General features: G+C 43.5%; 1 protein-coding gene across 3 annotated transcripts in view; it reads right to left on the minus strand.

The window, feature by feature from the left end:
- Window positions 1-23,695, minus strand: part of slc39a14 (solute carrier family 39 member 14) — a 50,999-nt gene extending 27,304 nt beyond the window's left edge. Inside the window, exons 1-4 of one of the 3 annotated variants that reach the window (XM_024438159.2) lie at window positions 23,472-23,695; window positions 2,719-2,848; window positions 1,778-2,102; window positions 402-579 (exon numbers count right to left, since the gene is read on the minus strand). In XM_024438159.2, coding sequence (XP_024293927.1) covers window positions 402-579; window positions 1,778-2,065 — 466 coding nt within the window. In that variant the 5' untranslated portion in view covers window positions 2,066-2,102; window positions 2,719-2,848; window positions 23,472-23,695. Of the gene's footprint in view, window positions 1-401; window positions 580-1,777; window positions 2,103-2,718; window positions 2,849-23,467 lie in introns of all 3 variants that reach the window. The other 2 variants (XM_024438158.2, XM_024438160.2) reach the window with 2 other exon arrangements.
- Between the last annotated feature and the right edge of the window lie 597 nt (window positions 23,696-24,292).

Genomic DNA, 24,292 nt, shown 5'->3' on the forward strand with positions numbered 1-24,292 from the left:
ACGTGAACAGTCAGCAGTATACTGTATCTGCAGTACTGGTATGCCAAACCAAAGTTGTCAACAACAACAAAAATATGTATAAAACACGTATATAAAGTATGTAGAAAAGATAAGCTAAATAAATAAATAAATAAAAACTAGTTGGGGAGAATCTAAAATTCCCAAAATGTCATTACATGGGTCCCCCATTGATTTGGTGATGCTTGAGTCAGACAGCATCACAACATGGCATAAACCATGGCAACATGTGTAGAATTGCATAAATGTTTATTTAAAATAAAATAAAAATGTACAGGACAGTCTCAACCATTGGCTACGTACACTACAATGCCCGCCTGCCTTTTACGTAGGGGAAACACTGCAAATGTATAATGAAAGACTATAGGAGTTGAGAGGCTCACCTTCAGCAGCAGTGGGTTTGGAAGGCGGGTCTATGATAAGCTCCTCCTTTTTCTCCACCCCACAGGCGCCAGAGTCCAATTGCTGAAGCATGGTGGGGCAGAGCTCCTGTAGGCCACGCCCATCCAGACGAGACTGCTCGTTCATACTGTAAACTGCCAGGGTGTCTCCAGGTAAGCACTGTGGAGGGAAACAGGCAAGCCGTCACACACACACACACACACACACTGACCACAAAAAGAAACCCCAATCATATCCTATCTGATAAAGGACATGCTGTTTTCCCTTCATGGAAAACTAAAGTGAGATTAACTTATCCATGTAGATATGATGGAACTGGAAGGTTCCATGCCTGAGCACACAAACCCTGGACCAAAAGTCAACACTCATTCCCTTAGTTCACGGACACATGAAACACACCTCTAACATGAAGAGAAGACAACTTTGTGTTAACTTATCCCTCTGCTCTCAAATCAACATGGTAGCGGCTAGTGAGTCAAGCCTTCATGGCATTAAGCTGAGTAAGAATGCACCCCCATCTCAGTGTTTCTGTTGTAGCCATTTACACTGTATACAAGCCGCTGGACATCTACATTTTAAAAAGTATAATAAATTAATTTAATATACACCATCACAATAAATACCTTATGATGACCCCTCCACTGCATACAGGCTCTATGCATGGTCCAATATGTTCAATATGCTCCAACATTATTATTATTATTTAAAAACATTTATTTAACTAGGCAAGTCAGTTAAGAACAAATTCTTATTTTCAATGACGGCCTAGAAACAGTGGGTTAACTGCCTGTTCAGGGGCAGAATGACAGATTTGTACCTTGTCAGCTCGGGGGTTTGAACTTGCAACCTTCCGGTTACTAGTCCAACGCTCTAACCACTAGGCTACCCTGCCGCTCCAATATGGTCCAATATGTTCAAATAATTAACAAATAATTGTACCAACATGTTATTGGGCTCATTTCTGGAGTTGGAAATTATATTTTAGACAGTGTCAGCATAATTTATTTTAAATAATTTTGGAGTAGAAAGTCCATTTAGAAAGTCACCTGAGATTCTCAGTCCTTCTACATAAAATGACCCGGGGGGGGGACTCAAACCTCCAAAACAATGGGGGAGGATGCCCCATTCAACCCCCCTCCCCACAACCCCGGACACAGACTGGATATAGGGATGTCACTTCCTTTGTTTTGACATGAACAGCAATAAATCAATATGCTCCGTCACAAATGTTTTGATAACACAAACTGTCATTAAGGTTTGTGTGGGACAGATCTCAGGGAGAGGGTCTGAAAGGAAGGAAATGTAGGGAGAGAGCTGCTCCTAATGCTTAGTATAAAGTCAATATAAATCGATTTACTTTGGACAGGTTGACTCTGGGCGGCGCCGGTGGAGCTGTCGCCTCTGCTGTGGTGCCGTTGTCCCCCAGGCCGGGTGCACCGAGTCGTGCCAACAAAGAGCGGAGCTGGGGGACAGAGATGGTGGCATTGTCCCCATATCGCTCCAACAGGCCCTGCAGCACCTGGGCCGGAGAAGCCTGGTCTTCGCCAAGTGCTCTCCCCAGGGGACACAACAGCAGGGCAAGGGAGAGGAAGACTGTCAGCTGGGCCACACAGACCGAGCAGCCATGGACGGGACTCTGAGTCATGATGATTATGATGACCCCTCCACTGGCTGGGTTACGGCTGGGGAACAGGAAGAGAGCAAAATGGGTTAGTTAGTTGTTCTGGCTGGCTGAGGAGAGGTCACTGAGGTGGATTGGTAGGTAGGTCTGGCTGAGGAGATGGGAGAGCCAAGGTGGCTTAGTTAGTAGGGGGACACCGTGGATTCTGCCTGGGGAGAGGAGAGGTCATAAAGGTCACATAGGGGGTCAGTAGGCCAACACAGCGACTGGTTCTCAAACCTTTTTGTGCAGCCAGCCAGCCACACACACCAAGTTTCATTGTCTTACACCTGGTACAATGAACAGAGGAGAGAGCAGGGAAAACCCGATCCCCAGCAACCCGAGCCAAAACACAATTACACCCTGATCTCACATAATAACAGTAGCCCTTCCACGACAGGAAGATGGGGCAACTACAATGATGCAACAGTCCAGAGTCAAACCCACACACAGAGGTCCAATTCAGTCAACAGTCCAGAGTCAAGCCCACACACAGAGGTCCAATTCAGTCAACAACCCTGACATCAATAATCCATATTACATCATGGCAGTTGACTAACTGAGGTGAGGGAGGGGAGGCTAAATAAACGGTTCAGAACAACGTTTCCATTCATTGCCTTAAGGTATGAAAGACTTACCTCTTCCAACCTGAGTAGTGTGACGGGGCTTAGAGCTCTTATGTAGAGCCCTCGGCACAGAGTAGAGCTCTTAGGTCTTCAGTCGGGCTTGGGTAGTAGAGTGAAGAGATGGAAAGAGCAGGGCAGTCAACTGTGGGAGAGAGAGAGAGAGAGAGAAAATATGAGCTGGGAAAAGTACAAACAAAACCTCATAGAACAGTGTAGCAGCCAGCCACAATGGAAACACAACTTGTATACCCACTAGCCTCACACTAGAGCAGCCAGCCACAATGGAAACACAACTTGTATACCCACTAGCCTCACACTAGAGCAGCCAGCCACAATGGAAACACAACTTGTATACCCACTAGCCTCACACTAGAGCAGCCAGCCACAATGTAGACACAACTTGTATACCCACTAGCCTCACACTAGAGCAGCCAGCCACAATGGAAACACAACTTGTATACCCACTTGCCTCACACTAGAGCAGCCAGTTTAGACATTGGGAAACCAAGCAGATGCCACAAACCCACAACAATCTAAGAACTCTAGTCACTTCAACTGACATTCCTTGTCGATTCTGGTTTAGTTTGAAGATAAAAACCAGTTTAGAATGTTTATGTGGCCTGTGCTATACAGGTAGTTTTGGATGGACAGTCTGGTTCAGGGGCCAACAGTATACTGTCCCATAGCAGGACTTGGGAGTGTACAGTCTCTCTCTTGCCCTTGTTCTCTCGGTTTGTTTCTCTGTGTGTCTGCTGGGAAGAGGCTCAGTGTGACCTGTCCTTGTATGACCCCATGGAATTGGAGGGGCAGAGAGAGGTAAAGAGCCAATGAGGGGCAGAGAGAGGTAAAGAGCCAATGAGGGGCAGAGAGAGGTAAAGAGCCACGGAGGGGCAGAGAGAGGTAAAGAGCCACGGAGGGGCAGAGAGAGGTAAAGAGCCAATGAGGGGCAGAGAGAGGTAAAGAGCCAATGAGGGGCAGAGAGAGGTAAAGAGCCACGGAGGGGCAGAGAGAGGTAAAGAGCCACGGAGGGGCAGAGAGAGGTAAAGAGCCAATGAGGGGCAGAGAGAGGTAAAGAGCCAATGAGGGGCAGAGAGAGGTAAAGAGCCAATGAGGGGCAGAGAGAGGTAAAGAGCCACGGAGGGGCAGAGAGAGGTAAAGAGCCACGGAGGGGCAGAGAGAGGTAAAGAGCCAATGAGGGGCAGAGAGAGGTAAAGAGCCAATGAGGGGCAGAGAGAGGTAAAGAGCCACGGAGGGGCAGAGAGAGGTAAAGACCACGGAGGGGCAGAGAGAGGTAAAGAGCCAATGAGGGGCAGAGAGAGGTAAAGAGCCAATGAGGGGCAGAGAGAGGTAAAGAGCCAATGAGGGGCAGAGAGAGGTAAAGAGCCACGGAGGGGCAGAGAGAGGTACAGAGCCACGGAGGGGCAGAGAGAGGTACAGAGCCACGGAGGGGCAGAGAGAGGTAAAGAGCCAATGAGGGGCAGAGAGAGGTAAAGAGCCAATGAGGGGCAGAGAGAGGTACAGAGCCACGGAGGGGCAGAGAGAGGTAAAGAGCCAATGAGGGGCAGAGAGAGGTAAAGAACCAATGAGGGGCAGAGAGAGGTAAAGAGCCACGGAGGGGCAGAGAGAGGTAAAGAGCAAATGAGGGGCAGAGAGAGGTAAAGAGCCACGAGAGGGGCAGAGAGAGGTAAAGAGCCAATGAGGGGCAGAGAGAGGGTAAAGAGCCAATGAGGGGCAGAGAGAGGTAAAGAGCCAATGAGGGGCAGAGAGGGTAAAGAGCCACGGAGGGGCAGAGAGAGGTAAAGAGCCAATGAGGGGCAGAGAGGGTAAAGAGCCAATGAGGGGCAGAGAGGGGTAAAGAGCCAAGGAGGGGCAGAGAGAGGTAAAGAGCCAATGAGGGGCAGAGAGGGGTAAAGAGCCACGGAGGGGCAGAGAGAGGTAAAGAGCCACGGAGGGGCAGAGAGAGGTAAAGAGCCAGCAGAGACCAGGCTTTGTGGACTCCAGCTCCGACTACAATGTAAATCATGAAAGGCCCACCTTGTAGCTACATTTGTCCTCTGTAGCATGTCTGTCTTTGTTTGTCAATGGCAACTCACGGCAAATGTGTCAATTGATGTGTATAATGAACTGCACTCCACGGTGAAGAAAGGTGAAGTCTGCCAGTGTAAAATCAAGCTACTGGGGCTCATGTTTCATGGCAATACCTCCAGAGTCTAGCTAGGTGTGGAGCTGGGTGGGTGTGGTAACCATATGGAACACAACCCAGACTACTAAATCATCCGGTTAGAACGAGATGTACAAGTTTAAAACACAACTGCTGAGTATACACATTTAAAAAAAAGAGGCCTAGTGCAGTCGACAATGTGATTCTCCTGGGTTTTATATACACTGAGTGGACAAAACATTAGGAAACACCTTCCCAATATTGAGCAGCACCTAGGGCTGTGGTGTAGTACAGTGTTACAGTGTGGTTATGGCTGTGGTGTAGTACAGTGTTACAGTGTGGTTAGGGCTGTGGTGTAGTACAGTGTTACAGTGTGGTTAGGGCTGTGGTGTAGTGCAGTGTTACAGTGTGGTTAGGGCTGTGGTGTAGTACAGTGTTACAGTGTGGTTTAGGGCTGTGGTGTAGTACAGTGTTACAGTGTGGTTAGGGCTGTGGTGTAGTACAGTGTTACAGTGTGGTTAGGGCTGTGGTGTAGTACAGTGTTACAGTGTGGTTAGGGCTGTGGTGGTCATGACATTTTGTCAGACGGTTATTGTCATGTAAGAGACTGCTGGTCTCACTGTATTTGACTGTTTGTTAACATAAACCTGTTTAGCACTTCCAGGTCTCCAGCTGTATTCAAGCCTCTGATGACGCCTTTGGAACATCTACATTATAAAATAAAATAAATGAATCCATGATTTATTTTAGTCAGGTCTAAAGAAACACAAAATGCACTTGAGAAGAACAGAATATGAGTTGGCCTACTGCATGTTATCTGGCTATGCTCCGTGCCCTTGGCTGTAGGCTTGTTCATTTACCTGACGAGATATGCTTATAAGTCCCAGGCCATTCTTTTATAGTATTTTACAGTAAGAAGAATATAACTGAACTGAATAAAATAGAAAGGATATTTTTCCCATCCGGAGCGAGTGCACATATGAAGTGGCTGTACTGTATGTTATAAAAGTGATCATTTGAAACAGGTCCTATATACTATATTTAGAGTTATTTATTTGGCAACTTCAGTTGTGAATGATACAAACATTAGAATGTCTAAGAAATCTACGCATATATGGGCTGCATGATGGCGACTACAGGATATTGATGATTTTAGAAGGTTGGCTGCACAGCTGTTCTCTCATCAAGTGATCACATTTTACCCCATCAGACTATTCTCACCGTAATCTTGTCTTTACAAATATGTAAGATCAGTGTTGATTTAGAATGGCCCATTATCAAAAGGGGCGGGAAGAGGGGCAGGGGGAAAGAAATACGTACTCGAATAGCGAATGGGAGGCCGCGCATGGCAGTCCGTTTTGTAGGCTACCGCCTCAATTGGTTGGCGCATGGACTCTACAAGGTGTTGAAAACATTCCACAGGGATACTGGCCCATGTTGACTCCAATGATTCCCAGTCGTGTCAAGTTTGTGAGATGTCCTTTGGGTGGTGGACCATTCTTGACACACACAGGAAACTGTTGAGGGTGAAAAACCCAGCAGTGTGGCTGTTCCTGATACACTAAAACCGGTGTGCCTGGCACCTAGTGCCATACCCTGTTCAAAAGCACCCCCTGAATGGCACATAGACACAACACATGTCTCAATTGCAGCAAGGCTTAAAAACCCTTCTTTAAAATAAAATAATATTTGTCACATACAACCTTACAGTGAAATGCTTACAAGCCCTTAACCAACAATGCAGTTAAGGAAAATGAGTTTAAAAAAATAGATACGTAAACAAATCATTAAAGCAGCAGTAAAATAACAATTAGTGAGGCTATATATAGGGGGTACCAGTACAGAGTCAATGTGGAGGCTATATACAGGGGGTACCAGTACAGAGTCAATGTGGAGGCTATATACAGGGGGTACCAGTACAGAGTCAATGTGGAGGCTATATACAGGGGGTACCAGGGGGCTATATACAGGGGGTACCAGTACAGAGTCAATGTGGAGCCTATATACAGGGGGAGCCTATATACAGGGGGTACCAGTACAGAGTCAATGTGGAGCCTATATACAGGGGGGTACCAGTACAGAGTCAATGTGGAGCCTATATACAGAGTCAATGTGGAGGCTATATACAGGGGGGTACCAGTACAGAGTCAATGTGCTGGGGCACTGGTTAGTCAAGGTAATTGAGGTAATATGTACATGTAGGTAGATAGGTTATTAAAGTGACTATGCATAGATAACAAACAGAGTAGCAGCAGTGTAAAGGGGGGACGGGGGGACGGGGGGGGGGACAATGCAAATAGTCTGGGTGGCCATTTTATTAGCTGTTCAGGAGTCTGGCTTGGGGATAGAAGCTGTTTAGAAGCTGTTTGGATCTAGCCTTGGCGCCCCGGCACCGCTTGTTGTGCGGTAGCAGAGAAAACAGTCTATTACTAGGGTGGCTGGAGTCTTTGACAATTTCTAGGGCCTTCCTCTGACTGATTACACTGATGGAAGTGGATTTAACAAGTGACATCAACAAGGGATCATGGCTTTCACCTGGATTCACCTGGTCAGACTGTCATGGAAAGAGTGGTCCTAATGTTTTGTACACTCAGTGTATATTTCTAAACTATGAGATTGGGAATTATACTGTGAAATTGTAAAAAAAAAAATCATGCACTTTTAGTGTAAGATCGCCTGAAATATCAGCCTGTTTTTGTGAGATGGAGTTTAGGCCTGACATCACCAGCCAGTAAATTAGTGAGACCAAGAAGAAAACCATCTGTTATTGGCAGAGAAGTTTTCTGTTTTCCCCTTCCCAAGCCAGACCACTCAGACAGTCCGAGCTAAATTCTTGCTTGAGAAATTCCTCTCTGCTAAGAAGATATTTCTCTTCCTTTTTGACCATTTTATTGAAAACAAAAATCACAGTAAGGTACTTCAATTGTTACCCAGAAATTATTTGATATTGAGATAAAAACCAGTTACACTGGACCTTTAAAATACTGTGGTCCTGAATGGATAAAAATACCCATAATACTGTGCAGGGCTGACTCAAGAGTTCTCGGGATTACAAGGTAAAGCAATAGGAGTGAAGAGGTTTACAATGTCCAGGCATGTCTCCAGAGGTTATATTTAGACCACATATAGATAAGGTGGTAGGATCGGTCAATACCAGCCAACCTGCCAGGACCCTGGTCTCTGACCTGTGTGTAGGCTACACTGCTGCATAACAAACCTAGGGTTTGGGACTATGACGTAAAAGATCACACATATTTTAGGTTATTAAAAGGAACATACAGTACTTGACATGGATGGAGACAGAAGAGACAGGGAACCAATAGGCTACATGGATGGAGAGAGAAGAGACAGGGAACCAATAGGCTACATGGATGGAGAGAGAAGAGACAGGGAACCAATAGGCTACATGGATGGAGACAGAAGAGACAGGGAACCAATAGGCTACATGGATGGAGAGAGAAGAGACAGGGAACCAATAGACTACATGGATGGAGACAGAAGAGACAGGTAACCAATAGGCAATGGAGGCTACATGGATGGAGACAGAAGAGACAGGGAACCAATAGGCTACATGGATGGAGACAGAAGAGACAGGGAACCAATAGACTACATGGATGGAGAGAGAAGAGACAGGGAACCAATAGGCTACATGGATGGAGAGAGAAGAGACAGGGAACCAATAGACTACATGGATGGAGAGAAGAGACAGGGAACCAATAGGCTACATGGATGGAGAGAGAAGAGACAGGGAACCAATAGGCTACATGGATGGATACTTAAGAGACAGGTAACCAATAGGCTACATGGAGACGAGGTCACCAGTGCCCCATTACTGTTCCCACATCGCAACCAGGACCCTAATCCACAAAGTCTCTCAGGAGTACTGATCTATGATCAGTTTTGCCTTTTAAATCATAAGGAATCAGATGATATGGATTTATGGACAGATCCTAGATCAGCACTCCTACTCCTTGCGGATACGAGTCCTGATCTGTCAAAGAGTGAAAGAGCGAGTGAGCTCGTCATCGAATACATAACAGTGCAATCAGCAGTGCTATCAAAACAGTGTTGCCCCAATGATTTGTTTTCCCCAGCAGCGGTGGCTAAGTTAGCGTGGCACAGTCTCTGACCTAACATTTTAGAGGTCCTTCCTCTTGGCTGCACAGAAAACAGGTTGCTGTTTTATCATTTATTTTTCCCCATATCATAAGCCCTCTGAGTGACTTAAACACTAGAACAAAATCAATGTGGGGGCCATGAAAGGACATTTTTGAATTTTAGATTTGTATTTTTTTTATTTTTTTTATCTTGTGGTTGTTAGTTCTCAAAGATGATATTATTTAAAAAATATACAGCTCTATTTTCAACATACTTTATATCTGGTTGTAGTCATTTAAAGTTTAAAAACGGAAAACTTTCTATCATCCTAAAAATGATTTTTGAGATGGTAAAAGAGCTAAGAAGATGTTTATTTTTTTTACCATTTTAATTTAAAACGAATCACAGTAAGGTTCTTGTTAGCCAGTAATAATTTGATATTGAGATTAAAAAAATAAAAAAATAAATGCTGCATTGTACCTTTAACTAGCCTGCGACAGCACAAACAGCTCTGGGATCAGGTTTAATGACCTTTATCTGCAGAGTCAGCAGGAAACTCATGTTAGAACTCAGGGAAAATGGAAGACAATCAGCAGGAAACTGTGCAGTATTACTATAACAACCTCAAATAAAGGATGGGTGTTCTCTTTCACCGTCTGCCTGACACCACACTGCCCCAGGTCTGCTAGAGGTTATTCAATGTAGGCTATCACAACACACAGACAGGACATCTAGGAGGGAGGGGGATCAATGGAAGGAAGTGAGACGGCGTTACAGTTAGACACTACAGTAACTTAAATGAGTTTGGCGTTTATGCATGCAATACACACACAGATGACTTTCTCTAAAAATCAGCAATAAGTTGTGCTATAAAGGCTATAAACGCCATGACATAAACCATATATTTATGAGAGAAAGTCAATCATTAAATGTAGGCGCTACTTTTGACTGAACAAAATCTTCTCTCAACTGTGAAGTCAGCCTGGCACAGACAACCCACATTCAGCTACCGTGACAAGTTGCCGCCTGGCCTCGATAACAAAAGTTATAAAAGTTGATCAAAGCAATTTGACGAATGTAAAAAAAAAAAATATTTAAAAAAATGAATAAAGTTAAAAAGAACAGTGACGGAACATTTTAAAGTTTGTTCATAAAGTTGTCACAAAATCTTGCTGAAAACAGCACTATCCTGAAGACGATGGCTAGACACATGATACAGCAGCACCAGCACACTTAAGAGTTCTCAGCCTACTTTAGAAACCTTTGTAATATTCTGTCTCCCGACAAACCACAATTCCCCCCAACTCCACATAGCCTAATAAGGAACAAACGATGTACAGGTTGAAAATCAAAAAGTAACTTGCCAGCTTCAGAAGATCTTTCTCTCCAGACAAAAAAAACGTTGATAAAAGCTGAAACTTTCTCCTCAGAAACAGGTTGCACTTTGAGTCTTCTTCAAGAGGTTTTGACTGACAAGAGTATCTTATAGTGTATGGGGAGATGGGGGAGGGGTGGGAGGGGGTGTAAACTATGTAGAGGGGAGATGGGGGAGAGGTGGGAGGGGGTGTAAACTATGTAGAGGGGAGATGGGGGAGATAGCCCACAACACAACCCTAACATTCTGTGAGAACTTAATTACAGAGTTCAGTAAAATCTCAGGACAGGTGATGTTATTAACCAACACTGACATTGTCATTAGATGACAAAGCATTTAATAGATCAGGGACACTCAGAAAGCACACACACACACACACACACACACACACACACACACACACACACACACACACACACACACACTTCCATTAATAGAATTCCTCACAGTAGTGAAATAATAAATTACGCAACCTTCTAAAACAGCTTCTGGCAAGATGTCTTTTTTTTTTTTAAATACGGTGTGCTTCATCACCGAGGGCAGCCTTGTGAGAATCCGTAGGCGAGCGAGTAAACTCCTACTGCCATCCGCTCTTCATGCTAAAGTGCAAACATCCCTGTATATATTGTTATTCTTCTTTACTGCTGCTCTTTAATTACTTATTACTTTTGTCTTTTTTTAATTGCACTCTCGGTTAGGGGCTCGTGGACTGGGATATGTTCCGCGCTGCGTCCAACAACAGCATTGACGAATAAGCTGATTCAGTGAGCGAGTTCATTAGAAAGTGCATTGAATATGTCGTTCCCATAGCAACGATTAAAACATTCCCAAACCAGAAACCGTGGATTGATGGCAGCATTCACGTAAAACTGAAAGCGCGAACCACTGCTTTTAATCAGGGCAAGGTGACCGGAAACATGACCGAATACAAACAGTGTAACTATTCCCTCCGCAAGGCAATCAAACAAGCTAAGCGTCAGTATAGAGACAAAGTAGAGTTGCAATTCAACGGCTCAGACACGAGAGGCATGTGGCAGGGTCTATAGTCATTCACGGATTACAAAAAGAAAACCAGCTCTGTCACGGACCAGGATGTCTTGCTCCCAGGCAGACTAAATAACTTTTTTGCCCGCTTTGAGGACAATACAGTGCCACTGACACGGCCCGCAACCAAAACATGCGGATTCTCCTTCACTGCAGCCGACATGAGTAAAACATTTAAACATGTTAACCCTCGCAAGGCTGCAGGCCCAGACAGCATCCCCAGCAGCGCCCTCAGAGCAAGCGCAGACCAGCTGGCTGGTGTGTTTACGGACATATTCAATCAATCCCTATCCCAGTCTGTTGTTCCCACACGCTTCAAGAGGGCCACCATTGTTCCTGTTCCCAAGAAAGCTAAGGTAACTGAGCTAAACGACTACCGCCCCGTAGCACTCACTTCCGTCATCATGAAGTGCTTTGAGAGACTAGTCAAGGACCATATCACCTCCACCCTACCTGACACCCTAGACCCACTCCAATTTGCTTACCGCCCCAATAGGTCCACAGACGATGCAATCTCAACCACACTGCCCTAACCCATCTGGACAAGAGGAATACCTATGTGAGAAAGCTGTTCATCGACTACAGCTCAGCATTTAACACCATAGTACCCTCCAAACTCGTCATCAAGCTCGAGACCCTGGATCTCGACCCCGCCCTGTGCAACTGGGTACTGGACTTCCTGACGGGCCGCTCCCCCGGGTGGTGAGGGTAGGTAACAACATCTCCTCCCCGCTGATCCTCAACACTGGGGCCCCACAAGGGTGCATTCTGAGCCCTCTCCTGTACTCCCTGTTCACCCACGACTGCGTGGCCATGCACGCCTCCAACTCAATCATCAAGATTGCGGACGACACTACAGTGGTAGGCTTGATTACCAACAACGACGAGACGGCCTACAGGGAGGAGGTGAGGGCCCTCGGAGTGTGGTGTCAGGAAAATAACCTCACACTCAACGTCAACAAAACTAAGGAGATGATTGTGGACTTCAGGAAACAGCAGAGGGAACACCCCCCTATCCACATCGATGGAACAGTAGTGGAGAGGGTAGTAAGTTTTAAGTTCCTCGGCGTACACATCACAGACAAAATGAATTGGTCCACCCACACAGACAGCATCATGAAGAAGGCGCAGCAGCGCCTCTTCAACCACAGGAGGCTGAAGAAATTCGGCTTGTCACCAAAAGCACTCACAAACTTCTACAGATGCACAATCGAGAGCATCCTGGCGGGCTGTATCACCGCCTGGTACGGCAACTGCTCCGCCCTCAACCGTAAGGCTCTCCAGAGGGTAGTGAGGTCTGCACAACGCATCACCGGGGGCAAACTACCTGCCCTCTAGGACACCTACACCACCCGATGTTACAGGAAGGCCATAAAGATCATCAAGGACAGCAACCACCCGAGCCACTGCCTGTTCACCCCGCTATCATCCAGAAGGCGAGGTCAGTACAGGTGCATCAAAGCTGGGACCGAGAGACTGAAAAACAGCTTCTATCTCAAGGCCATCAGACTGTTAAACAGCCACCACTAACATTGAGTGGCTGCTGCCAACACACTGACAATGACACTGACTCAACTCCAGCCACTTTAATAATGGGAATTGATGGGAAATGATGTAAATATATAAACAATGCTACCTTATATAATGTTACTTACCCTACATTATTCATCTCATATGCATACGTATATACTGTACTCTATATCATCGACTGCATCCTTATGTAATACATGTATCACTAGCCACTTTAACTATGCCACTTTGTTTACATACTCATCTCATATGTATATACTGTACTCGATATCAGCTACTGTATCTTGCCTATGCTGCTCTGTACCATCACTCATTCATATATCCTTATGTACATATTCTTTATCCCCTTACACTGTGTATAAGACAGTAGTTTTGGAATTGTTAGTTAGATTACTTGTCGGTTATTACTGCATTGTCGGAACTAGAAGCACAAGCATTTCGCTACACTCGCATTAACATCTGCTAACCATGTGTATGTGACAAATAAAATTTGATTTGATGTATATAATGTAACCGATACCATCTACTGCATCTTGCCTATGCCGTTCTGTACCATCACTCATTCATATATCTTTATGTGCATATTCTTTATCCCTTTACACTTGTGTGTATAAGGTAGTAGTTTTGGAATTGTTAGGTTAGATTACTCGTTGGTTATTACTGCATTGTCGGGACTAGAAGCACAAGCATTTCGCTACACTTGCATTAACATCTGCTAACCATGTGTATGTGACAAATAAATTTGATTTGAAGTAAGCATTTCACTGTAAGGTTGTATTCGGCATATGTGACTAATTTGTTTTTATTATTGGAAAATAAAATTGATAACCTACAATTAAGATTATCCTACCAACGGGACATCAAAAACTAACATTTTATGTTTCACCGAGACGTGTCTGAACGACGAACCGGACAATATAGAGTGAGCGGGATTTTCCATGTACCTCTGGTAAAACGAGGGGTGGGGGTGTGTGTCTATTTGTCAATAACAGCTTGTGCACAATGTCTAATATTAAAGTCTTGAGGTATTGCTCGCCTGAGGTAGAGTACCTTATGATAAGCTGTAGACAACACTATCTACCAAGAGAGTTCTCATCTGTATTATTCGTAGCCGTCTATTTACCACCCCAGAACGAAGCTGGCACTAAGACCGCTCTCAATCAACTCTATAAGGCCATAAGCAAAGAAAATACTCACCCTGAAGAGACACTCCTAGCGGCCCGGGAACATTAATGCAGGAAAACTTAAATCAGTTTGAACAAATCTTTACCAGCATGTCACATGTGCAACCAGGAAAAAATTTAATAAATCCTAGACCACCTTTATGCATGCAAAACTCTCCCCCCGCCCTCCATTTGGCAAATCTGACCATAATTCTATCCTCCTGATTCCTGCTTACAAGTAAAAACTAAAGCAGGAAGCACCCGTGACTCGCTCAATACGGAAGTGGTCAGATGACGCGGATGCTAAACTACATGACTGTTTTGCTAGAACAAACTGGACTATGTTCCGGGATTCATCCAATGGCATTGAGGAGTATACCACCTTAGTCACCGGCTTCATCAATAAGTGCATCAACGACATCGTCACCACAGTGACTGTACGTACATATCCCAACCAGAAGCCATGGATTACAGGCAACATTCGCGTTGAGCTAAAGGCTAGAGCTGCCGCTTTCAAGGAGCGGGAGACTAATCCAGACGCTTATAAGAAATTGCGCTATGCCCTCAGACAAACAATCAAAGCATCAACACAGGATTAAGATTGAATCCTACTACACCGGCTCTAACGCTCGTCAGATGTGGCAGGGCTTGAAAACTATTACGGACTACAAAAAGGGAAACTCAGACACGAGCTGCCCATTGACGCATGCCTACCAGACAAGCTAAATGCCTTTTATGCTCGCGTCGAAGCATGCAACACTGAAGCATGCACAAGATCACCAGCTGTTCTGGATGACTGTGTGATCACGCTCTCTGTAGCCGATGTGAACAAAACCTTTAAAACAGGTCAACATTCACAAAGCCGCAAGGCTAGACGGTTTACCAGGACGTGTATACAAAGCATGTGCGGAACAACTGTCAAGTGTCTTTCGCTGACATTTTCAACCTCTCCCTGACCGAATCTATAATACCTACGTTTCAAGCAGACCACCATAGTCCCTGTGCCCAAGGAAGTGAAGGTAACCTGACTAAATGATTACCGCCCTGTGGCACTCACGTCAGTAGCCATAAAGTGCTTTGAAAGGCTGGTCATGGCTCACAACAACACCCTCCCGGACACCCTAGACCCACTGCAATTCGCATACCGCCCCAACAGATCCACAGATGACGCAATCTCAATCGCACTCCACACTGCCCTTTCTCACCTTGACAAAAGGAACACCTATGTGAGAATGCTGTTCATTGACAACAGCTCAGCATCCAACACCATAGTGCCCACGAAGCTCAACACTAAGCTAAGGACTCTAGGACTAAACGCCTCCCTCTGCAACTGGATCCTGGACTTCCTGACGGGTCGCCCCCAGGTGGTAAGGGTAGGCAACAACACGTCTGCCACGCTGATCCTTAATACTGGGGCCCCTCAGGGGTGTGTACTTAGTCCTCTCCCGTATTCCTTGTTCACCAACGACTGCGAGGCCAAACACAACTCCAACACCATCATTAAGTTTGCTGACGACACAACAGTGATAGGCCTAATCACTGACAACGATGAGACAGCCTATAGGGAGGGGGTTGAAAACTGGCAGTGTGGTGCCAGGACAAAAACCTCTCCCTCAATGTGAGCAAGACAAAGGAACTGATCGTGGACTACAGGAAAAGGCGGGCCGAACAGGCCCCCATTAACATCGACAGGGCTGTAGTGGAGCGGGTCGAGAGTTTCAAGTTCCTTGGTGTCCACATCACCAACGGACTATCATGGTCCAAACATACCAAGACAGTCGTGAAGAGGGCACGACAAAACCTTTTTCCCCCCTCAGGAGACTGAAAATATTTGCTATTGGTCCCCAGATCCTCAAAAAGGTTCTACAGCTGCACCATCGAGAGCATCCTGACCGGATGCATTACCACCTGGTATGGCAACTGCTCGGCATCTGACCAAAAGGCGCTACAGAGGGTAGTGCATACGGCCCAGTACATCACTGGGGCCAAGCGTCCTGCTATCCAGGACCTATATAATAGGTGGGTGGCATCAGATGAAAGCCCATAAATTTTTCAGACTCTAGTCACCCAAGTTATATTTTTTTCTCTGCAACCGCACGGCAAGCGGTACCGGAGCACCAAGTCTAGGACCAAAAGGCTCCTCAACAGCTTCTACCCCCAAGCCATAAGACCGCTGAACAATTAATAAAATTGCCACCGACAATGAACCACCCCCCCCCTTTGTACACTGATGCTACTCGCTATTTATTATCTGTGCATAGACATTTCACCCCCACCTACATATAGAAATGACCTCAACTAACCTGTACCCCCGCTCAGTGACTCTGTACCGGTGCCCCCTGTATATAGCCTCGTTATTGTTATTCTTATTGTGTTACTTTTTATTATTACTTTTTATTTTAGTTACTTGATAAATATTTTCTTAACTCTTCTTGAACTGCACTGTTGGTTAAGGGCTTGTAAGTCAACATTTCACGGTAAAGTCTACACTTGTTGTATTCGGCGCATGTGACAAATAAAGTTTGATTTGATTTCATCACGTTGAAACAATAGCTATTGAAGAGAATAAAAGTTGTTTGATGAATGACAGAGATAGCGACAATCAACCCTCTTTAGTTCTAGATAGACGTCTACTGCATTCCCTCTCCCTCATCCTTAATCAAACAGGTCAGATCAAATCCAATCCAATTTTATTCGTCACATGCACCGAATACAACAGGTGTAGTAGACCTCACAGTGAAATGCTGAATACAACAGGTGTAGTAGACCTCACAGTGAAATGTTAACTTACAAGCCCTTAACTCTATTTCTTGAACTGCATTGTTCGTTAAGAAAATATTTACTAAATAAAGTTTAAAAAAATAACAATAACGAGGATACATACAGAGGGTACCGGTAACAAGTAAATGTGCAGGGTAGGTTAGGGTTAGTTGAGGATTATGCTAGTATCTTCTGGCCGGGGAGGTTTTGTTAGACTGCGGTACTTTGGTGACTAAGAACGTATTCTTTAAAACATCCCACTTTGGGCTGGAAGTGTCCATGTGTAGTACATACAGTACCTTAAAAGTATTCACCCCCCGGATACTTTCTCTACATTTTGTTGTGCCCGAATTTAAAAAGGATTTAATTGAGATTTTGTCAATGGCCTACACACAGTACCCTAAAATGACAAAGTGGAATTGTGTTTATATACATTTTAACAAATGAAAAGTTGAAATGTCTTTAGTCAATAATTATTCAACCCTTTTGTTATGTCAAGCATAAATAACTTCAGGAGCAAAAATGTGGTTAAAACCTTAAAAGTCGATATAAATATAAACTTGTCAAATTTAAACCTGTCAGTTTAAGTTAGAGATGTGTTGAATTGTCTCCATTCACCGATGTTACACTTCAGCATCTGCAGTGAAAGGTGACATAGAGAGATGTTTGTCAGACCATAAGACACCATGAAAATCTGTCTTCTCACAAAGTCGTCTGTAGCGTCCGAACGGTTTGCCCTAAAAACTATTACGACCCGTCTATGGAAAGCTGAGACTCTTACGATGTCAGTGTTTTTCTCTGGGACGCCCACAGGCTTCAAGACTTATTGAAGGTCCCCCTTGTACAAGTCGAAAAAAAATTCATGGAAGTATACTGAAAAAATATATAAAAACAACATGTAATAATTGCAGTAACGATTTTACTGAGTTACAGTTCATTTAAGGAAATGTGTCAATTTAAATCAATTCATTAGGCCCTACTCTATGGATTTCACATGACTGGGCAGTGGCACAGCCATGGGTGAGAATAGGCCTTGGGAGCCAGGCCGTCCCACTGGGGAGCCAGGCCGTCCCACTGGGGAGCCAGGCCGTCCCACTGGGGAGCCAGGCCGTCCCACTGGGGAGCCAGGCCCAGCCAATCAGAATGAGTTTTTCCCCACACAAGGGCTTTATTACAGACAGAAATACTCCTCAATTTCACCAGCTTTCCGGGTGGATGGTCTCAAGACGATCCTGCAGGTTTAGAAACCTGTATTGGAGGTCCTGGGCTGGCGTGGTTATACATTGTCTGCGGTTGTGAGGCCGGTTGGAAGTACTGCCAAATTCTCTAAAACGACGTTGGAGGCGGTTTGTGGTAGAGAAATTAACATTCCATTTTCTGGCAACAGCTCTGGTGAACATCCTGCAGTCAGCATACCAATTGCACGCTCTATCAAAACTTGAGGAATCTGTGGCATGGTGTTGTGAAACTGTTTGTCCCCCGTACAAAAGTGCACCTGTTTAATGATCATGCTGTTTAAAATCTGCTTCTTGATATGCCACACCTGTCAGGTATATCTTGGCAACGCAGAACTTCTCACTAACAGGGATGTAAACACATTTGTGGACAACATTTGAGAGAAATAAGGTTTTTGTTCATATGGAACATTTCTGGGATCTTTTATTTCAGCGCAAGAAACATGGGACCAGCACTTCAACACTTGTTGCGTTTATATTTTTGTTCAGTATATGACTGTTTAGTGCAAAAAATAGAAGGATAAATACAAAAAAATATATATGTATTATTTTTGTTTCCTGATCTCTCAGATATAGGATAGACAGTTCAGAATAAACTTCATTTAATTGTTTATTTTAGGACTGTTGTGCCATGCAGTAAATATGTTATTCAATGTGTTTGTATTGGCTAATAGCAGAAAGGCCAAATAAATGTGACTAAAAAAAAATTGTTATATATTTTTGATACTTCAAGGAGTCTTAAAATGTATGAACTTCTTTAAAAAAAAAAAATCCAAGTAGCTTAGTAGAACCCCCCCCTCCCTCCCCCGGCTTAGACAGGTCTTAGACTTATCGGTTGACAAGTCACATCATATGTTGCATGGACTCAATAATAGTGTTTAAAATGGTTTTTGAATGACTACATCATCTCTGTACACCACACATACAATTATCTTTGGTCACTCGGTTGAGCAGTGACTTTCAAAACAGACTCAATCACAAAGTCATTGAATATACCTTTGAGCACGGTGAAGTTATTAATGACACTTTGCATGACGAATCAATACACCCAGTCACTGCAAAGACACCGGTGTCCTTCCTAACACAGGTGACAAAGAGAAAGTAAACCGCTCAGGGATTTCACCATGAAGCCAATGGTGACTTTAAAACAGTTCAAGTTTAATGGCTGTGATAGGAGAAAACTGAGGATGGATCAACAACATTGTAGTTAGTCCACAATACTAACCTAAATGACAGAGTGAAAAGGAGGAAGCCTGTACAGAATACAGATATTCCAAAACATGCTTCCTGTTCGCAATGAGGAACTAAAGTAAAACTGCAAAAAAATGTGGCAAAGAAATTCACTTAATGTCCTGAATAAAAAGCATTATGTTCTAGAAAAATCCAACACCACATCACTGAGTACCACTTCATATATTCAAGCATGATGGTGGCTGCATCTATTATGGGTATGCTTGTCATCGGCAAGAACTAGGGAGTTTTTCAGGATAAAAAGAAACAGAATAGAGCTAAGCACAGGTAAAATGCTAGAGGAAAACAAATTCACCTTTCAGCAGGTCAATAACCTAAAACACAAGGCCAAATCTACACTGGAGCTTACCAAGAAGACATTGAATGTTCCTGAGTGGCCTAGTTACAGTTTTGACTTAAATCTGCTTTAAAATATAATGGCAAGAATTGAAAATGGCTGTCTAGCCATGATCAACAACTAACTTGACAGAGCTAGAAGATTTTTTTTAAAGAATAACGTGCAAATAACTTGCTAATAACAGTAATGTTAGATAAAAAATGTTTTTAACTTTGACATTACAGTATTGTGTAGATCGTTGACAAAAAAATATTAAAATTTAATGCATTTTAATCCCACCTTGTAACACAACAAAATGTGGATAAAGTCAAGGGGTGTGAATACTTTCTGAAAGTACTGTACATGCATAATCTATGAGCATAATTACTGTTTTAGCTAAATCACATGAAATTCCTCATTTGAAAGCAACTTGTATGGACGCTGCTCCGTGCCTTTTCCCCTACATTTCACCCCACATGGGCCAGCCCCCTAGCAACTCAGATTGTAGCCAATGAGCTCCAGCCCCTTGCATTTGAGTGACAGCTACCAAGAGACATGCCCAGTATCATACATTCTTTATTTTAGCCTTATTTTACCAGGTAACTTTGACTGAGAACACATTCTCATCTTATAGCAACTACCTGTTGAATAGTTACATAGGAGAGGAGAGGGGATGAATGAGCCAACTGGAAGCTGGGGATGATTAGGTGGCCATGATGGTATGAGGGTGAGATTGGGAATTTGGCCAGGACACACCCCTACTTTTAGGATTGGCTTTCTCCAAACATAATACACTTGATTCTAGAATGAAAATAAGATAAAACCTTTTTATAAAAAACTATTTTTTAAACGCAACAAGCAGCAATTTGAACAATTTTACTGAGTTACAGTTCATATAAGGATATCAGTAAATTGAAAAATGAATTAGGCCCTAATCTGTGGCTTTGGGAAGCCCTGCCTAAAGGGTTAGGGCCCCCCACATGGTCATATTTCCATGTTTTACAGTGCTCGTTTATGGAAAACAGATGAAAGACAGCGGCGTACCTTTGCCTAAACATCAGACCGTTACCATGGTTACCCCATGGATATTCAGTCGGAAATAAATCTGCCTTAAAAATAAATACCACAAGAGTCTACAACCCAGAATGTTAAATAAAATATTTACACACAGTTGCACAGTGCATTTGGAAAGTATTCAGTCCCCTTGACTTTCTCCACATTGCTACGCTACATCCGTATTCTAAATTGTATTAAATTGTAGTCCCCCCCTCAATCTACACACAACACCAATAAAAAAATACAAAAAAATGTTGTTGTTTTTTAAAAATGTAAGCAAAAAAATGAATTATCATATTTACATAAGTATTCAGTCACTTTACTCAGCACTTTGTTTTCACACCTTTGGCAGCGATTACAGCCTAGAGTCTTCTAGGCTACAAGCTTGGCACATCTTTATGTGGGGAGTTTCTCCCATTCTTCTCAACAGGTCCTCTCAAGCTCTGTCAGGTTGGATGGGGAGCGTCGCTGCACAGGTATTTTCAGGTCTCTCCAAAGATCTTCGATCGGGTTCAAGTCCAGGCTCCAGCTGGGCCACTCAAGGACATTCAGAGATTTGTCCCAAAGCCACTCCTGTAATCGCTGCCAAAGGTTCTTCAACAAAGTACTGAGTAACAGGTCTGAATACTTATGTAAATGTCATGAGTTTTTGACATTTTATATATACATTGGCTAACTTTTTTTTTAAACTGTTTTTTGCTGTGTCATTATGGGGTATTGTGTGTAGATTGATGAGGGGGGGGGAAACGATGTAATACACCTTTGAATAAGGCTGTGACGTATCAAAATGTGGAAAAAGTAAAGGGGTCTGAATACTTTCCGAATGCACCGTACATTCTGCTGGTCCTTTTGATGGTAGGTGGTGAGGTTTGCCCGACTTTTTGCAGCAACCTTTGGTTCTGTCACTTGTATTTTTAATTTCTAAACGCATTGCACAATATGTCAACAATAACTGATTGTGCCACTCACTGCCTGTAACAACAATCTGTTAGCATGCAGCTCAGACCCAGTCAATGTAACAACAATCTGTTAGCATTCAGCTCAGACCCAGTCAATGTAACAACAATCTGTTAGCATGCAGCTCAGACCCAGTCAATGTAACAACAATCTGTTAGCATGCAGCTCAGACCCAGTCAATGTAACAACAATCTGTTAGCATTCAGCTCAGACCCAGTCAATGTAACAACAATCTGTTAGCATGCAGCTCAGACCCAGTCAATGTAACAACAATCTGTTAATGTGACATGTTAGCATTCAGCTCAGACCCAGTCAATGTAACAACAATCTGTTAGCATGCAGCTCAGACCCAGTCAATGTAACAACAATCTGTTAGCATTCAGCTCAGACCCAGTCAATGTAACAACAATCCGTTAGCATGCAGCTCAGACCCAGTCAATGTAACAACAATCTGTTAGCATGCAGCTCAGACCCAGTCAATGTAACAACAATCTGTTAGCATGCAGCATCAATGTAACAACAATCTGTTAGCATGCAGCTCAGACCCAGTCAATGTAACAACAATCTGTTAGCATGCAGCTCAGACAGTCAATGTAACAACAATCTGTTAGCATGCAGCTCAGACCCAGTCAATGTAACAACAATCTGTTAGCATGCAGCTCAGACCCAGTCAATGTAACAACAATCTGTTAGCATGCAGCTCAGACCCAGTCAATGTAACAACAATCTGTTAGCATGCAGCTCAGACCCAGTCAATGTAACAACAATCTGTTAGCATGCAGCTCAGACCCAGTCAATGTAACAACAATCTGTTAGCATGCAGCTCAGACCCAGTCAATGTAACAACAATCTGTTAGCATGCAGCTCAGACCCAGTCAATGTAACAACAATCTGTTAGCATGCAGCTCAGACCCAGTCAATGTAACAACAATCCGTTAGCATGCAGCTCAGACCCAGTCAATGTGACAACAATCTGTTAGCATGCAGCTCAGACCCAGTCAATGTAACAACAAGAGCAGGTCCTTGTTTTGTTGACCAATAAAAAGCATGCGCTAATAAATGCAATTGTGTGGGGGGCCCAATACACATTATTTATTGATTTAATTGGGGGGGGTATTGTTGTAACACTCATTCCGCTATTACTGTAGACATTAAATACAATTTATATAATTATTACATGTACAGTAGCTCCATTAACACTACAGTAAGTGTAAATTTCTAGGGTAGCCTAGTGGTTAGAGCGTTGGACTAGTAACCGAAAGGTTGCGAGTTCAAACCCCCGAGCTGACAAGGTACAAATCTGTCGTTCTGCCCCTGAACAGGCAGTTAACCCTCTTTTCTTAGGCCTTCATTGAAAATAAGCATTTGTTCTTAACTGACTTGCCTAGTTAAATAAAATAAATACGCGCAAATATGTTGATGTGATATAAAAGTAAGTTAGATGGCTTTATGTTTCTTGAACTGTACCGCAATTGTGAATTAATTCACGTTTAAATTTAGTTATTTTTTTGTTTTTTTTAACCGGTAAAGCCAATTCGGGTCTAAACAGATCATGTAAGATCATTCATAAGGAGTAACGTTAGGCTCATTTAGTCCATTATTGAGCTAGCAGCTAACGTTAGCTAACTAGCTTTGTTAGCTAGCCTTGTCAGCTAGCCCATTCACAATGACACCCCACATTCAGCAAAGCCTATGCATACACGAGACATGTTAACATTGATAATAGTCAGCTAAATTGTATATTCGTGGACTAGCTAGCAAGCTACGACGACGACAGACCAAGAAGCATCATTGGATGATGTGATGCATGCTCACCTACCCGCTGGGGAAGATCAGCTCGCTAACTAACTCCCGCACGTGTGATGTCTTCCTTACTTTGCATATATATATATATATATATATTGCAATCAATCGTCCATAAATAAGGCACCCTTTTCAATGCATCACAAATGCAACAAAGGCTACTAATCTCTCTCTCTCATGCCAAAGATAACGCTGGACCAGATATGATCTTGTTTCTCGGCCCATTCGCTGTATGAGAAGCAGTGACGTTAAAAGACCGCCCCTTACGGCGCATTACATTTTGTCCCGGTTTAAAATCGTACTCAATGTGTTTATGTTTGAGCTCTCGTTCCTCCCCTCTAAAATGGTCAAAATTGATATTGCAGTTAAAATATGATTTTCAGGTACTATTCTGATTAGGGCATAATAGACATGAGGACTTATTAGCAGGCTTTGCATTGATATAGCTACTGAATACTTTTCTGGAATGACATGTTGATGATGACATCCCATTCATGAATGTCGTTAACTAGTCTTTTCTTAGGATTTAGCGCCTTCAAGCAGATATAACAGATATACTACATATACTTATCACAGGACAGGACCCAATTTGGTCAGTGGTTCCCAGGGGACATGAATTAATGTGTAATAGTTTTAATTAATGTGTAATAGTTAGGTACCACTGACTTGGGCCAGGGTTCCGGTCTTGAAGCACGGTTTCGACTGCTCCTACAGTTTTGCTTCGGTACTGCAGTTTAACTGACGTCCGGCACAGAAAGAGAATTTGCATACACGGCCACATAGAGAAATTAAATTAGAAAATTCCTAATAAGACACTTTAGTCATCACCTTTGTGCA

Source organism: Oncorhynchus tshawytscha, linkage group LG12, assembly GCF_018296145.1.
Source record: "Oncorhynchus tshawytscha isolate Ot180627B linkage group LG12, Otsh_v2.0, whole genome shotgun sequence".
NCBI classification, from domain to species: Eukaryota; Metazoa; Chordata; class Actinopteri; order Salmoniformes; family Salmonidae; genus Oncorhynchus; species Oncorhynchus tshawytscha.